This window comes from Hemiscyllium ocellatum, chromosome 8 (genome assembly GCF_020745735.1).
Source record: "Hemiscyllium ocellatum isolate sHemOce1 chromosome 8, sHemOce1.pat.X.cur, whole genome shotgun sequence".
In the NCBI taxonomy this organism is placed as follows: domain Eukaryota; kingdom Metazoa; phylum Chordata; class Chondrichthyes; order Orectolobiformes; family Hemiscylliidae; genus Hemiscyllium; species Hemiscyllium ocellatum.
In genome coordinates, this window is record NC_083408.1 from 47,415,068 (window position 1) to 47,433,683 (window position 18,616).

The 18,616-nt window shown below is 38.9% G+C and overlaps 1 protein-coding gene across 2 annotated transcripts in view; it reads right to left on the reverse strand.

Annotated features, from left to right (window-relative positions):
• Positions 1-3,021: 3,021 nt before the first annotated feature.
• The window catches only part of LOC132817855 (rho GTPase-activating protein 11A-like), a 58,856-nt gene continuing 43,261 nt past the window's right edge, over positions 3,022-18,616 (reverse strand). For both annotated transcript variants that reach the window (XM_060828368.1, XM_060828369.1), the window contains 4 exons: positions 16,775-16,901; positions 14,624-14,729; positions 11,334-11,481; positions 3,022-5,402 (listed from right to left, as the gene is read on the reverse strand). In XM_060828368.1, the coding sequence (XP_060684351.1) occupies positions 3,676-5,402; positions 11,334-11,481; positions 14,624-14,729; positions 16,775-16,901 (2,108 nt within the window). In that variant the 3' untranslated portion in view covers positions 3,022-3,675. The remainder of the gene's footprint in view (positions 5,403-11,333; positions 11,482-14,623; positions 14,730-16,774; positions 16,902-18,616) is intronic.

The window sequence follows — 18,616 nt, forward strand, 5'->3', positions numbered from 1 at the left end:
TGGGAACTGTGGACTAATCGTAAAACTGATAAGCTAGCATGAAGAGTTTTCACTTGTGCACCATACAAGGCAAGTGATTATATTTAAAAAGCCACAAATTGAATCTATTTTTTTCTGTCAAAGAACAGTAATGTGATAGTGACAGACTGAAAGCAAGGAGTACGGGATTGCTGATGAATGGGAAATTAACATTGAAATTACTAGTGTTGTTCTTGAATTAGGTGTTCATTCACAGCCTGGACATCTTTTGCTCTTCAAATCAGTATTTAATTAGGAAGAAATGATTATGAGCAAATGTTTGGTAATTGACATGTCATGAACTCATTCATTCCATGTTAACTGTAATGTAGTCAGTAGCAATTTCACCAATGTCTGAAGCTGGATTCAAATTCTATTCAGGACACTTGGGCACAATAAATCGAAGTTGATACTCCAGTGTAAGACTGCAGAAATGCTGTACTGTTGAAGGTACTGTCTTTCAGATGAGATACTACATCAAGACCCTTGCTGCTCAGTAATGTTTGTACAAAAAGATTCAGTGACATTATTTAGAAGATTAGGAGACTGCAAGATTCTTTCTAGTCCAATCAGGTCTGATCTAGGAATTACTGAAATAATGTCATGTTTAAATACTTTGATTAACCACCAAAAAAGGTTTACTACTTGTCTGCATGCAAGAACATCTGAAATGCTGGTCAAGCATTAAAACACAATGAGGTTACAGTTTATACCTACAAATTGCCCAGAACAGGTCTGTCATGATTGGAGACTTCTGTGATTCACCAGCTCATTTCTCTCCTTTAATGGCAGTAACCAAATTCAAAAGTCAGCCCTTTCATAATTAAACTCTGTATGTGTTAAAGTTGACAGTAAGTCCTCACCAATAGTCTTCCACAGAATGGTTCAAATTAAGAGGATAATTAGCCAGAAGTGCTTGGCTGTTTATTAATAATTAGTTGTGCTTATCAAGTCTTAGGAACATTGAAAGTTGGATACAGCTTTTCAGACATCCTAGGTCTATTTGAAACACTTTATCTGGATCTGTTGCACTTTGCATCAGAAGTTAGTTCTCAAAATCATTTTCACCTTTCAGTAGTTAAGAAATACAAGCCATTTCCCATCACTAATGTTGCATTCAATGTCTTAGTGCATAGTGAACAAATTTAGCTCAGCTTTACCATTTATAGATGTGAATATTCCATGGCAGAAAAAACTACACACATTTCAGCCAATAACTTTTCTATTGATTCCAAGTCCTTCAGGAGTATTTTTCTGGTGTATTGCTCAACATGCATCCCACTCATCAACCTCACAAAACAAAATGTGGGAAATAGTGTGCAAAATGGTAGCACTGCCTCCTACAATGCTATAGTAACGACTAGAGAAGTACTTTATTTGCTGTAAAATGAGAGATGTCCTGAAAGATTCCATATTTTTGCAGGCTTTTCTTTTGCACTTTGGTCTTTTTGATCTATTTTGGTACAGGCTTGTTTTCTGTTGAAAATACATTTGCATGACATTTAACCAGACACTATAGCATGGTATATTTACATGCTGTTTTAAAAAAAAACTCCAGGACTGAAATTTCCTATATCAGGAGTAAATATTTTCCGCACATCTTGTGATCTGAATCTGTTTTCACAATAAGGTATGTGACCAAAATGAAAAGAAAATTACAGCTGAAAACCATGGTAATGGCTAGGGATCAGATCTTTGGAGAAGACTATTAATATTAAAAGATGATAGTGAGCCATATTTGGAGACTTCATGCACACATGAAGACTCAAATGTATTTGCCGCATCATTTCTAAAAGGCTTTCCACTACAGAGGTTAAGCTGATTAACTTATAGTTTTCAGGTTCATCCTTGTACTCCTTTTTGAACAAGGTGGAGCATTTGCAATTACTCAGACCTTTGACACGATCCTTCTGAACATGATAGTGAGCATTTGCCCCATGACTTTACTTTTAGTGCAACCAGCTAACACCTTGTTTATCACGTTTTAGCCCCAGTTGGTATCTGGATTCTAAGTCACTATGACTTGGGCAGCATTTTTTGGAGTAAATACAGAAGCAAACATCCATGTAATACCCGAACATTTACACAGTTCCAAGTGTAAATGACCTTGTTGGTGTCTAAAGCCTACGTTATACTATTTATACACCCAAGAACAACATTCCATTTTACATTGGCTACCATTGTCTTTTTTTCCCCCCACTTCCCCTCTGAAAAATTCTACATTAAGCGTGGTTCACACTTGTATTATCAACCCGACACCATTCTAAGTTCTGAATGAGCTTTTTTTTTAAAAAAAATGAAAACTGCATCTGCCTGAAATTGCTCACGATGGTTTAAAGAGAGGTGCCACTTCAAGGTCAGATCAAACTGGTTTGGAATGACCCAAACTGATAGTATATACAAATCACAATCTCTGTAAGGTGCTAGGATTAATTTAATGACATCAAATAGAAATAATATCACATTGAGACAACTCAGGCACTAGAATCACTACAAAAAGGAGCAAGACAAAACTCTCAACATAGCAGAGGAGAACATCAGGCAAGTCCATGATTCAGATGAGAAATAAAAACCAAAGTCTGTAAATTACTGTGTTTTGTTAAACTGTATACAAATTGATAAATCTCAATTATTGATTCATTTGGGAGGTTCCAACCTGATTTCCATTCTTCTGACAGTTACACCCTTTTCGGTTTAATCTTACTTGGAGTCTTCAGTGAGCTTTTGATCGGTTTCTTCCATCATTCCACTTGATTGTACTGCAGACCTGTGCTTACGTCAAGAGTAAATGTTTTTAAACAAGTGCACTACAAATAGAAGGATTTTTTTATTTCAATTCTGCTCACTTGAGTTAAACATAGACATGAGTATTGTGAACAATTTCTTACAGTTTATGTTTATGCTCAGGTCAACTGACAATGATTTCATTGGAAAAGCTGCAATATTAAGTCAATTTCAGCAGGATTGCTGTAAAAAGCTGAGATAGACAATTTGCATCTATATTTCATAATAAAAGTAGAGAGTACAGCCAAAACATTCCTGTTAATTTTAAAATATAAAACTACAGTACAACATACTGTATAAAACCGTAAAACAACTAAAGGTGCTTAATGGGAATTTCTGATAGAGGAAGTGATTTCAATGTACAGTGAGAAATCTTGTTAAATAGAATAAACACAATAAAATTAGCCTGCATAGTCAACCTGCTCTAAACACGGACACTCATGGGAAGCAGGTGAAATTTTACATTGATTACTTTAAAATCTTTACATTTAACTGCCAAACAGACGTTTAATTCTTTCATCTTCAATTCTTCACTCAGTTTAATGATAATGAACTCAATGGAGACTTACTCAGCAGTGAATTGAAACAAAAATTACCTAATACCACTCAAAGCAAAGAGCAGGACACAGCTTTCTACAGTTGATCTACACTACAGCAAAGCACACAAATAGATACTAGTAAAAATGCATAGGTACAAAAATTGTTCTTATGCGTTTGTTAATAGTTACTTAATTTTTTAAAATCAAATTCCAGCATTTCAAGTAATTATAACCTGAATATCAAAGTTGAAGCCAACTTTAAGAGCTCAACTTGTGCAATTGGATGCATCAAAACAGCAGCAATGTGGAATGATAACAGATTAATGATAAATATTTATAGGTCGATAGGTTTGGTTGTGAGTTTTCCTGATGATATTGGACACTTCGGTGAACCTCTGTAACGATGTCTTTCCTTTTCTGAAACTTTATGCAACATGGAATTACAGATAGATTTCTCTGGAGTTACACAAGACATATTCTCAATAACTACATTACGCTTTGGCAGTACACCTTCAACTTGATGCATTCTTGACATGTTTCCATTAGTCAAATCTCCAAAAACTGACTGGTTAATACTCCGATCTAAAGAATTCTTCTGCTGACTAGCTAAGCGATCTTGTTTAAAAACTACAGAATGTTGTGTTTGGCTGGCTGCTTTGGTTTTGCAAAATCCTTCAACAGACAAATTATTTTGATGCACATCACTTTGTTTACTTTGCTTAACATTTGCATTTTGCACAAATGAAGATGAATTTGAATTAAACGGCAGAACACTTTCATGACTTACTGATTTAACTAATGGAGAGCCAACTGCAGTTTTACATGATCGGGTCCTAGTCACTATTGATTTGTCATTTCCATACAATAATGAATTCATCCTCCTAATAGAGTGTCGAACAGGAGTATGTTTGAATGATAAAGGTGGTTGAACAGTTTTGTATTTTGGAGTCTGGTCATTTAATGAAAGACTATTGAACCACTGAATATGTTCAATCACTTTGCGATGACCACATTCAGAGGTCTTCAGAACTTGTTCTGAAACTTTCCTCAAAGGGGCATCCAAAGTAAGCCTCTTCGAAGGGAATTCCAAAGCCGGAGTTCCATCTGTAGCCAGTAAATTGCTACCACTTTTAGTCAAAGTAGGTTCTAATTCGTTAGGCAAGTGCAAAGACTGGTGCAATTCAGAGGGATGATTACTATCAACTAATGTGTCTGTAGAATGTGGCACGTTTAAATTTTCTGCAGAAATACCATTTTCAACTTGCTCTTTCAACACTTCATAATTCAATGGCATCTTATCAGCAGATGACTGTGCTGTAAATGAAAATACTGCAACAGATTTAAATAGTGGCTGGGTTTTGTTTACACCACTGTGATCATCTAGAGAAGGAAAACACGTGCTTTTCTCTTTTAGGACTGCAGTTTCACACGTGTCTTGCTGATCTAAAATATTAATGCAGTTTAGATTACTGCTCATGCTAAATGTCATGTTCATATCAGTTGAGCTGGAATCTATTTTGAGATTTTGAAGTTTTATTTCAGAAACAGGTTTGGCTGGCAATTCAGGACATGAACATTTTGAATCTGATGCATCTTCATATGTACTATCAGGCTTCAGAGGGGCAGCCACATTTTTAGTCTGTTGGAGAAGCAAGTCATTGTTACACAGGTTTTTCACAGTGGAAGGTTGACGGTCTCCAGCAAGTGAACCCAGGTCACTACCAGATTCAGAAAATGCCCTTTCAATTTTCAATACTGTTTCTCCAGTCACAATGTTTGCATCTTCACTTTCAGAAGTTCTGCTCTTTCGGCTGTCACTTTTGTGAACTGCGCACTGGTTCCGGAAATCTCCTGGTATGGTGGGTGGTTTCCCAATGACTAGCGCAGGTTCTGATTGAGAAGTTCTGGAATTTAGGTAACACTCTAACGGGGCTCCCACATCAGGATGGCTACAAATTACTTGGGACCCAGTGGGACTGGCACCATTCCAAGACATTCGATGGATATCTTTATTGCACGGAGAGAGAAGATTTTCTTCGGATTTACTAATGCACTTTAAGTCTGAAAAGAAACACAAAGCAATTATTGAATGGAATGTTAAATTAGATGCTCCAGTCTAAGGTGAAATGTTGAACGAAAAGCAAAAAATAATCGTAATTCAGAAGATGCAGGTCAACTATTTACTAGTCAGGTACAATTAGCTATTTTCAAATGGCCTATCAAACTGAATTTGAAGGAGCTGGTGATGGACGGGGGGAGGGGGGGTGTGGACAAAGTTAAAAATCGCACAACACTAGGTTATCGTCCAACAGACTTATTTGGAATACAAATAAAACAGTTGGACTATAAACTGGTGTTGGGTGATTTTTAACTTTTATAATGTTGGAAGGATGGTGTCACACTCGGCAGTTTTTTTTTAAAATTGTTTCTAACTTTCTAAGTTAACGAATGATTGCACTCCAAAAGCTGGTGATGACAACTAAGCTAATTATGAAAGCAGAAGGACCCTGTTTTACTGACACATGTAACTGCTGAAACAACATTGACTTTTCCAAAATACAAGGACATCCCCTTCTCAGTGGTAGGAATCTCAAGAGGGTGGACAGCTTACTTAAGCTGACGAGGTGCATCCTAGCGAGTCCAGTAAAAACAAGTCTCTGTTTTGCATTTCCTTGTGTACAACCACAATACCATCCATTAAAAAGCATGACAGCTTAAAAATCACACAACACCAGGTTACAGTCCAACAGGTTTATTTAGAAGCACACTAGCTTTCGGAGCGTCGCTCCTTCATCAGCTGATAGTGGAGGACTCAATCTTAACACACAGAATTTATAGCAAAAATTTACAGTGTGATGTAACTGAAATTAGACATTGAAAAATTGATTGTCTGTTAAGTTTGAATACCATGCCAGTTTCACTTCTTTCATGTGTAAATCACAAAACCTTTTTCTTAAAAAAGCATTGCATTCTCAGGTTAGCTGTTAACAATGGTGATAGCTAGACAATATGTTGAAGGTATCAGCCCCCTGTGTTCTCTGTCTATGCCATGATGTCTAGATTGATTCTAATCTAAAAGGTGAGATAACGGAATTCTACATGAATGCATGCAGTTTTTGAGCAAAGTACAATGTAACCCTGCAAGTACAAATTCACCCCACAAAATATATGTATACATGTGGGGCTTTGTCTGTCTGTGTGTGTGTCTGTCTGGGTTGGGGGTTGTGAGTGTGACAAAGTGTAAGTGTCCAACACCGGCATCTCCAAATCATGACAACTTCAACCAAGCATCGCATCTAAAACTCATAACAGTTACAATTAATATTTTCACAAAAATGGAAGATAAATGTTGAGAAAGGCATTTTCTTTTAATTTTGATTCTATGTATTGATATGCTGGGAACAGGGATTTGGGGAATGCTGTAACACAGGGAAAACCTGAAAATCTGGGTTTTAACTCAAAAGTGTTCTCCTTCTAAATTCAACAGGCTCTCTATACAGTCTGAAAGGAACGCTATCCATTTATGCAGAGAATATCCAGGAAGTTCCAATACCAGACAAGAGGACAGGGACACAATCTGATAGGAGGAAAACATGGCTGAGAAGAAAGATAAAAAAAATTTTAAAAAAAAGAAAATCTTCTTAACTTGCTGGGAGATATTTGTTATATCCCAAGAATGTCCTCATCTCCTGTAGCTACCAGGTTTAGCAAGGACTGGGAATAAACCTGCAAAGCAGGTTAACTGAGAGGTTAACATTATTAGCACACTTAAAATACCAACTTACCCTCTGGGAGCTCATTGGACACATTTCCTTCTTAAACTTCAGTAATAACTGAAAATGAGCTAGCTATTTGGATACAAAATTGGCTCGAAGGTAGGAGACATAGGTGGTGGTGGAGGGTTGCTTTCTGGACTAGAGGCCTGTGACCAACGGTGTACTGCAAGAATCGGTGCTGGGCCCACTGCTTTTTGTGATTAACATTAATTATTTGGATGCAAATTTAGGAGATATTGTTAGTCAGTTTGCAGTTAACACCAAAATTGGTGCAGTAGTGGATAGAGAAGAAGGTTACCAGAGAATCAATCTAAATATCAGGTCATAGACAGAGAACACAGGGGGCTAACATCTTCAACACATTGTCTAGCTATCACCATTGTTAACAGCTAACCCGAGAATGCAACTTTAAAAAAAAGGTTTTGTGATTTACACATGAAAGAAATGAAACTATCACTGTATTCTAACAGATGAACGGCTTAACAATCAATTTTTCAATGTCTAATTTCAGTTACATTACACTTCAAATTTTTGCTATAAATTCTGTGTTACGATCGAGCCCTCCACTATCACCTGATGAAGGAGCGTCGCTCCGAAAGCTAGTGTGCTTCCAATTAAACCTGTTGGACTATAACCTGGTGTTGTGTGTTTTTTAACTATGGATAAGGTAAATAGACTAGGTCTTTTCCACAGGGTAAGGGAGTCCACACCTTGAGGGTATAGGTTTAAGGGCGAGAGGGGAAAAATTTCAAAGGGACCCAACAGGAAACATTTTCACACAGAGGGTAGCGAGTGTCTGGAATAAGCTGCCAGAGGAGGTGCTGGAGACAGGTACAATTACAACATTTAAAAGTCATCTGAATGCATACATGACTAGGAAGGGTTTTGAGGGATATGGGCTAATTGCTGGCAAACACAACTAGATCAATTTAGGATATCTAGTCGATGCTGTAGGACTCTGACTCTAAATCAGCTAATTAATGCATTTGGAATTTCTACCCATTCAATCCCCACAACTGTTTAACTTTATCTGCACATCAACATTAATATTCTCACACTCTCCAGCATCAACACCCATCTCCAAATGTCAGTGTTAAGGTCGTGCAAATTGAGAGTTTCCTACACATAAAATCCTCCTTGTCACAACCTTGAACTGTACTTTTCCCTAATGTCACTGAGTAAAGAGTAATAGGGTACAAATATGAAAAATTGTGGACAATTTTATGCTCCAAGCCAATACCTATTGAGTACAGCATTAAAACTCCCCAAACTCATCTTATTCAAGATTCCTGTGGAAGAGACCACTACCTAATTAGTCTGGGTTGAATTAGAATCCATCTTAATAGCAAAACAACAGCAGCATTTGTTGCTCCAGGTAACGTTACAGCACTCAGAGTTGATACTGGGTATAGATTTCAGTGTCAAACCCCCTTTACTTCATTGCCCATCAGTTAACATAGATGCGAATGGACTGAGAAAAAGCCACCACAGCCACTTCAGTCGCCATGGTGAGCATCACTTCCATTGATGACATCACTCCCGAACCCATGACCACACCCACTCCAATGGCAGTCTCCACCTCCACTCCCAGTTCCAGCTCCACCTCAGGTCCTAGCTCCCAGTCCTGCTATGTTTTTACTATTCTCTCTGACCTCCCCATTACTGAGGATGAATGTTCAGTCCTCAGCAAAGGCTTCTACACTCTACAATCCCTCTACACTCCCGGATTAATGAGCTTGACAAGCACATTGAACATTTTTTTCCGCTGCCCCCGCATTCACTTTTTCTGATCAAGATTCCCACCCACCCACGGCGGACCCCTTCTCCCACCTCAAACACATCCCTGGACTCCTTGTTTTGGCCTGTTACCCGTCCTTGAACCTTCATTTCTAACAGCTGCCGTGACATAGACTGCCTCAACCTGTCCAGCCCCATCACCCGTTCCAACCTCCCGCCCTCACAACGCACAGCCCTCCCCTTCAACCCCAGGATTACCATTAATTCAGCGGGGGGGGGTCACAGTGGTAGTGACCTCCACACCACTGAAGTCAGGTGCCACCTCGCAGACACCTCCTCCTACAGCCCTGTCACCTCCCATCGCCAAATTTTCATCTCCTCGACATCCACAACCTAATCACCTCTGGGGACGTCCCATCCACAGCCTCCAACCTCATTGTCCAAGAACCCTGCACTGCCCGATTCTACTCCTACCGAAGATTCACAAGCCCGACCTCCCTGGCTGACCCATTGTCTGAGCCTGCTTCCATCCCACTGAACCCAGCTCTGCATACCTTGACACCGTTCTGTCCCCGTAGTGCAGGAACTCCTCATCTCCATTTCGGACACCATCCACTCCCTTCACCTCCTCCAAGACTTTTGTTTCCCCTGGCTCCCTACACCTCATCTTCACCATGGACACTCAGTCCCTGTACACATCTATCCGCCAGTACGAATGTCTCCAACCCCTCCGTTTCTTCCTTTCACACCATTCCAACCAGTACCCTTCCATCAACACCCTCATCCGCCTGGTCAAACTGGTCCTCACCCTTAACAACTTTTCCTGCTAATCCTCCCACTTCCTCCAAACCAATGGGCACCTGCATGCTCCCATGAGGAGGCTGAACAGTTCATCAACTTCACTAACACCTTTCACACAGACCTCAAATTCCTCTGGACCATTTCGGACATCCTCCTCCTCTTCCTGGGCCTCTCCATCTCCATCTGCAGCGACTGACCACTGACATTTACTATAAACCCAGAGACTCCCACAGCTGCTTGGGCTACACCTCCTCCTATTCTGCCTCCTGTAAAAACCCCTTATTCCCAATTCGTCTGCTGCATCTGTTCCCAGGATGACCAATTCCACCATAGAAAATCCTAGATGGCCTCTTTCTTCCAAGACCATAATTTCCCCTCTCAGATGGTCAATAATGCCCTCCAGTGCATCTCCTTCATTTTCCGCACATCAGTCCTTGAACCCCACTCCTCCCAACACAACAAGAACAGAACACCCCCCACCCACCCATCCCGATTCTCACCTTCCACCCTACCAAACTCTGTATACATCGCATCAACATCCACCACCTCCGCCACCTACAAACAGACCCCACCATTAGGGATATATTTCCCACCCACACCTATCAGCATTTCGGAGAAGCTATTCCGCCCATGACTCCCTTGTCAGATCCACACCTCCCCACTCCCTCATCCCACTGCCAGCACCTTCCCCTGCACCACAAGTGCAATGTGTGCCCACACCTTTGTCTAAGACGCCAAAGGATCCTTCCACATCACACAGAAATTCACCTGTACTTCTACAAAAGTCATCTCCTGTATCTGTTGCACCCGCTGTGGTCTCCTCTACATCAGAAAGACAGGACGCCAACTTGTGGATCATTTCAGAGAACATTTCTGGGACACCTGCACCAACCAACCCCAACACCCTGTAGCTGAACAGTTTAACTCCACCTCCTAATCCATCCAGGACATGCAGGTCCTGGGCCTCCTTCATCGCCAAACCCTAACCACCTGACACCTGGAGGAAGAACACCTCATCCTCCACCTTGGGACCCTGCAGAGATTAGTGTGGACTTCACCAGTTTCCTCATTTCCTCTCCCCGCACCTCATTCCAGTCACAAGGCTCCAACTCTGCACCGCCCTCTTGACCTGTCCGGCTTTCGCATCTATCCACTCCACCCTGTAACCTTCTCCACCACATTCATCTATCTATTGCATTCGCAGCCACCTTCATCCCGCCCATACCCCTACCATTTATCTCTCAGGCCCCCGGCCCACAAGTCTCATTCCTGATGAAGGACTTACGCCTGAAATGTCATGTCTCCTGCTCCTCGAATGCTGCCTTTTCCAGACCACTCTCTCAACTCTGAAATCAGTATCTGCAGTCCTCACTTTCTCCTCCCTGAGAAATACCCTATTACTACACTGAATTCTGAATAAAGGCTGAAGATTTTGTATATCTCTTTTGGCAATGAAAAAAGGTCCAACTAAAAGAGCAATATATTTTGAGTGATAATAGAATTAAAAACTGAATAATAGAACTAGGGCTTTATACAATAAGGAATGCACTTATAAACATCATTTATTCACAATGTCATATTTGGAATTTTGGACTTAGTCTGTAACTTTCCTAATACATACCATGTTAGGTATGTGGGATACATGATGAAATAAATAGCAAACTTGTTCAGCATTTACCTCTTGTATCTCTGTGTTTTATGACTGGGGTTGATGGGAGATCTTCTGCTGAGAACCATCTGTAGTCGTGAACATCACACTGATTTGCAAGACGCCAACCAATATTTTCTGATCCATTTGGAGCTGGGCCTCTAGAGGATAAAGTATTCTGTGCAAAATTAAAATACTCATAAGTTTAATTTGAAACAATCCAATGAATATAAAATAAAGTTAAGTATACTGTTTATAAGTATCATAGAAATGGAACAGTCTGGGATAAAAACACAAATTCTATGAAAGGTTAAATACATACTTTGGCCCAGATTCTGCAACCGTAACAAAAGAACCTAACAATGCTTAAACACATTATGGCATAAATGAGTTCATACAAGTGCACTTAAGCACTGAAATATGGGTACAGTCAGAGATGTTCCACAGTAACAGTACTCACCAAAAGACTTGGCATTAAAGTGAATCAATAGCACATCTTTCAAGTACTTTCTAATTAGTTACCCACTAAAGATATCATTAAACTTTATTCACTCCTAGATGAACCCACCGAAATATTTGATTATAGTATCATGAGTAATTACTTCCAAGTAATAATTACCTGGACCTGAAGATTGAAATAATGTATATTCTCATTCTTTCAGAAGTTAAGGAATGAAGATTTTATTTTTTTCACTCTGCTACTAAACTCTTAGATTTTCAATTTCATTTACCTAGCCCAATCTATTTTCTGTTCATGATTGAAACCTCATGGATACTTTCTGATATAGATTCTGCAAACTTAAGAGAAGTATTCTTCCATTTGCTTAGTTTAGGAGCCTCACTGTTTCTTTCTCTGTTTGTAGACACCAGAAATCCACTGGAGCACTACACAGTAGATGAGACGTTGGATTAGAGCAAGCAGCTCATAGAGTCAGAGTCATAGAGATGTACAGCACAGAAAAGATCCTTCGGTTCAACTCATCCATGCCTACAAGATATCCCAACCTAAGCTAGTCCCATTTGCTAGCACCTGGTCCATATCCCTCAAAACCCTTCAGAATCATATACCCATCCAGATGCCTTTTAAATGTTGCAATTGTACCAGCCTCCACCACTTTCTCTGGCAGCTCATTCCACACGCGCACCACTCTCTGTGTAAAAAGGTTGGCCCTTAGATCTCCTTTATATCTTTCCTCTCTCATCCTAAACCTCTGCCCTCCAGTTCTGGACTCCCCACCCTATGGAAAAGAATTTGTCTATTTATCCTATCAATGCCCTTCATGATTTTATAGACCTCTGTAAGGTCACCCTTCAGCTTCTGACACACCAGGGAAAACAGCTCAAAAACCTACCAAATTGAGGGCAGCAGTCATTCAGGTGAATGGTAAGAATTATTACTTCACAGCTGGCTGTAAAATCTGGGCTTATATGTACAAGGCTGATCCTTTGCTACAGAAATGTTTTGTGTTCTCTAACACAAGAAGAAACAGACTTATAACCTACCAACGTAGAAATGTGGTGATTGCTTTGTCAGCACTGACTATTGGCATTAATAAAAGAAAAGCAAATACAAAATGACACTTCAAAAATAAAAGATACAAGGGCCTTTAGCATCCTGGAGATATGCAGCACAGAAACAAACCCTTCTGTCCAACCTGTCCACGCCAACCAGATATCCTAAATTAATCTAATCCCATTTGTCAGCACTTGGCCCATATTCCTCTACACCTTTCTTATTCATATACCCTCCAGATGCCTTTTAAAATATTGGAATTGTACCAGCCTCCATCACTTCCTCTGGCAGCTCATTCCATGCACACACTACCCATTGCATGAAAAGGTTGTTCTTCTTAAATCTTACCCCCTTCACCCTAAACATATGCCCTCTACTTCTGGACCCCTCCACCCCAGGGCAAATACTTTGTCTATTTATCTTATCCATGCCCCTTATGACTTTATAAACCTCCAAGGTCACCCTTCAGCCTCATACTCTCCAGGGGATACAGCCCAAGCCTATTCAGCCTCTCCGTACAGCTCAAACCTTCCAATATTCCTGTAGATCTTTTCTGAACCCTTTCAAATTTCACATAGGAGGAGGCCAGAACTACATAACATTCTAAAAGTGGCCTAACCAATGTTCTGTACAGCCACAACATGACCTCCCAACTCCTGTACTTAATGTCCTGTCCAATAAAGGAAAGCATGCTAAATGTCTTCTTCACTATCCTGTCTACCTGAAACTAACTCTCAAGGAACTATGAACCTGCACCCCAAGGTCTCTTTCTTCAGCAAACTCCCCAGGACCTTACAATTAAGTGTATAAGTCCTGTCCTGGTTTATCTTGCCAAAATGCAGCACCTTGCATTTATCTAAATTAAACTCCATCTGTCACTCCTCGGCCCATTGGCCCATCTGATCAAAATCCCATAGCACTGTGAGGTAACCTTCTTCACTGTCCACTACACCTCCAATTTTGGTGTCATCTGCAAACTTACTAATAATACTTCCTATCCTCACATCAAAATCATTTAGAAAATGACGAAAAGCATTGGACACAGCACCGATCCTTGTGGAACACGGTGGGTTTCTTTTGCAGAACAGAAAATTTTGAACTTTAACATGTGTCAAAACCTCCTGCAACTTCTGCTCACACTACATCTTCACACTAAGTTGTTAACTTTAAAGCATCAAAAATTTGATTCCACCGTACAGTCTAGTCTTCTTACATAAAATTTGCTTTAATGTGCACAATTTGAACAATGTATCCTGTTTACTTCTAGCTATTTAAAATTATGTGCTTAATCTTTACTAAGTCCCACCAAGGGGAGAAGAGATCCACATTTATTATATAGAGTACATTTTCCCCAAACCAAAACTAAATGATCAAAACAGTTTGGCAACAACAGTTTCCCACTTCTGGGAACCATTAATTTTTTAGCTCCACATAAAGAAAAGCTATTCATTTGTCCTTCAAATGCCCATTATACATCACTATTAACCTTTGAACTTCCAAACCTGATGCCTAGAAGTGTAACTTAATTAGATTACTACCAATTAAATCAAGAGTCCCAGATATAACAATTTCAAATGAACAATCTGTTTTCTTACAGGAGGACAATTTCAATATTAAAGCAAACCATTACACAAAGAACATTTGGAAGGGAGAGGAACACAAATTAGATTTTTCATTTAATAAGTCAATTCTCAATATTTTTCCAACAATATATCTAACATAGATGACACATGAAACATTTGAATTAAACAGATACAAAATCAGACCAATTGGACAACTTTAAATGGTTAGAAAAGTATAAACTTACTAAGTCTTTGTTTTTTCCAAGGCTAAATCTTAAACGTAAGGACTTGCGGACCATTCTTTTTCGGCTAAGCTTGGGAGAAAAGCAACTAGCTTTTCCAGATTCCATCCTACAAAATAAATTGATTGTTTACTTACTTATAATCAATCTATTCCAGTCTTTTATTGTCAATAGTTGTCTCATATCTCATGTCTCACTTTTCCCCTCCTCTCAAAGCTGCAAACTATTTCCTGCAGTCAGCACCCTGCAACTTGTATGTAGGAAGAATCATACTCAAACTTGATCCTTTCTCCACATCATGTTCACCCATGCACAATTCAATTAGAATCTACTGGGTAGCACTCAGGACTAAAAACTCTAGGGTGACTTTCATCTCCTCTTTTCAGTCCAAGGAAACCAGCACAATGAGTGGTTATTGACTAGCTGAAATGGATACAGAAATTTTGTAACTTTATGGTAATATGCCCAAGATACATACTCAGTGACTTAATATTTCATTATGGAAATGTAATCTTTGAATACACCCAAGGAAGAAAACTAAAATCCTTCAAGGTGCAAACACTAACGTACATTAATCACAGGTGCCACTAGATGCAGCATTACTAATTAAATAAAGAAAATGCTGCCATCTCAAAAAAGGTTCCAATTGTAGTAGTGAGAAACTTGACACTATTTTATGATTCAAGACAATTCCCAAGCTACAATCAAAGCAAGCAGCATAAAAAGCATCATTTATATCACTTAGGTAAACATATTAATATTAATAATTGTACTCAGTGGTTTTAATGCTAAAATAATGTCTCAAGCCAGTTTGCAGATAGGCAAAATCACCAAACTACCAACAAACAGTGAATTTTAAACCTCTCAAAGAGAGAGATTTTGAGGAAGTTTTTCCTTCAATGTGCATTTAGACATTAGATGCTTGGACATTCAATACAGATTACAAGGACAGAGTCTTTTAGACAAACAGAACTTAATGTGGGAAATGAAAAATACAACAGATCTCTGAACAAGTTCGAGCACACAGACCTTAAGAGATGGGCAGCCAGAAAAGCAGCCCTTCTGGTGAGCAAGTGTGGAGATGATGATAGCAAAGAATGAGACATGGAAAAAGGTAGTGTGCAAACTTGAACATGGAGTGCGTGGCTGGCAAATACTGTGAAAACTTGGCCCTGGGTCAATAAGACATCAAGACTGTAAATGGTCAAATGCAATCTGACTCAGTGGCCAGGGAATTCATGGAATGTTTGTCATTGGCTTGGTTAGGAATCGACCACATTGTTGTGGGTCTGGAATCACATGTCAAACCGAGTCTGTAAGGATGCCAGATTTCCTTCTGAAAATACATGAGTGCATCAGATGGGCTTATAATGATAATCAACAACGGTTACATGGTTGCTATCAGGCCAACATCTTATTCTTGTTTTTCTAAAAACTTGGATACAAATTTCTGCATGCCTAGACCATTAACCTGGGGTTTCTGAATTATTAGCTAGGTGACATTCCTACCACACCAGTCTCTTCTCTCTAAACATAAAAAATTCTAATTGAGAGAGCTAACAAAACAGAGTCACATTGAATAGAATTCTACATATTAATACATAAAGATGGACTCAGTTTATAGTAGGCTTGATTTAGCATAAATCACTAAGTTGCAGACTCAAATCTTGTGCCATTACATTTCTTCTGCAACTTACTACCCTAAATGGATCTTTCTTTTGCCCATTTTTAATGCGAAAGTAAAAATGTGGGTGCAGAGTATACAATCTTAAATTAGTGGATAGAAAGTCAGAGATGTAGACATACAGTTGTTCGAGTAGAACCTTCTACAAGGGTAACGAGTGAATGTTTATGTTGAAAACATGTTTGTCAAATTAATTATGTGCATATATCTCTATTGCTTGCAAATGCATGTGTCAAACACAAAGCTACAGGATTTTTGCACTATGTATTGTTTCCTTACATTTTAAAATTATATTCTTATGCATTCAAGGAATAAACCAGTCATGCGTTGGTCAGTTTTTTTAAACTAAACTGCATTGGTAGATAAAAATCATATTAGTAGTTACTTGCTACTGAAATAAAATGTTTAAAATAGCTATTAATAATTCACAAACATTAAGCTAACAAGGCAAACACAAGAATTAAAGTTACCTCTCCACTTTGTTTTCTAGCCGTTTACTTTTCCGTCGATTTATTGATGTAGTTGACTGAAGCATAACACTTCCAGCAGAGAAGGACAGAGGACCTTGTAATGATTCTAGAGACACTTGAGGACTACCTTCAAACATATAATGTATTGTATAATAACAAAGCAAATAAATAAAACAATCACAAATACATTCTAACTAAATCTGCCATCTCTTCAGAAATTTTGGAAGAAGTCTTTAAAAAAAAAACACTTCAAGTGGATAAAGACCAAAGTTAAATTCTGGGTACAATGACTAGATACAGAATATAAAAATTAACACACAATGTTTAAACAATCTCTGATACCAGCAATTCCATAATTTAGCCATTAGCTCTAGTCAGAGATCACAAAGCTAAATAAATCTATAAATTATTCTGTGTCAGAATATCATATAATCCAACGTCTTCTGTTTACACAAGTACTAGCTTTAATTATCAATGCTATAACTATGAGTGTCTGCAATTTCTCAATTCAGTCTTTTTGGAGTAGAGATGAGAATGAAATATGGAGGTATTCAGGTACTAACTTCAAAATCCATGGCGCAGACATGGAAATTCAAACTCTAATTTAAAATAGACATGTTTAGATTGCTGAGAAAGGATGTGTTAAAATGTACAGATTACATATTCAAAAGCAATAAATAGTTTCTTTGCTACATGAGGACATGGTAGTTCGGTGGCCAGCCATACTGCCTCACAGCACCAGGGACCCAGATTCAATTCCAGCCTCGGACAACTATCTGTGTGGAGTTTGCACATTCTCCCAGTGTCTACACGGGTTTCCTCCGGGTGCTCCAGTTTCCTCGCACTGTTCAAAGATGTGCAGATTAGGTGAATTGGCCATGCTAAATTGCCCATAGTGGTCAGGGATGTGTGGCTTATTTGCATTAGCCAGGGGAAATGTCGATTAATAGGCTTGGGGAATGGGTCTGGGTGGGATACTTTTCAGAGGGTTGGTGTGGACTTGTTGGGCCAAATGGCCTGTTTCCACACTGTAGGGATTCTATGACAATTTTTCACGTATGGCCCAACTGTAGATGCCAGATAAACTCAAGTTCACAATCAATATAAAAGTACTCCTGTTTTTCCTTTATCCATAAAAGATCTATATTAAACTTTAAGCTGCAAAAAAAAACAACTCCTCATTCGTGATATTTAAAATTTGTAAATTTCCAAACTCAAGACTTGTTTTTAATAAGTTACAATGGGTGTTGACAGAGTGTTGATTTGTAACAGTAAAAGCACTATGAAAATGGATATAAAAAATACAAACTGCTGGATGTACTCAGCAGGTCTCTCAGCATTTATAGGGACAGAAACAGACTTAGAATGTCAAGTTGTGACCTTCCATCAGAATTGGTCTCTCCTAGCAAATGTGCCAAACCTACTGACTATTCCCAGCATTTTCTGTTTTTCAGTATCCTCAGTGCATTCCTTTGGGAAAACATGGGGTTTGTCTCAAATTAATGCCCCAATTCAACAAGTTCAAATTAGATCTGTAAAGATAGTTTGAGAAGTAATCTTTCCTAATGGTATCAAGATCATTTCTACCTGTATATGGAAATTGATAACATGAGGAAGAATAATTTGTAATTTTATAGCAGCTTGAATGCAATGAGCAAGAGACAAAGAAAAAGATTAAAGGCAGTACTGGACAGCATAAATTATGGGTGCTCAAACTGCCAGAATTCATTTTCAACTATACCCTGCAAATAGTGTTGAAAAATATACTATGTTCATATTGCAGCATTTTTTCCTAAAAAGTAAGGTCTTACATCAGATCACCAGAGGATAAGTGCAGAAGCA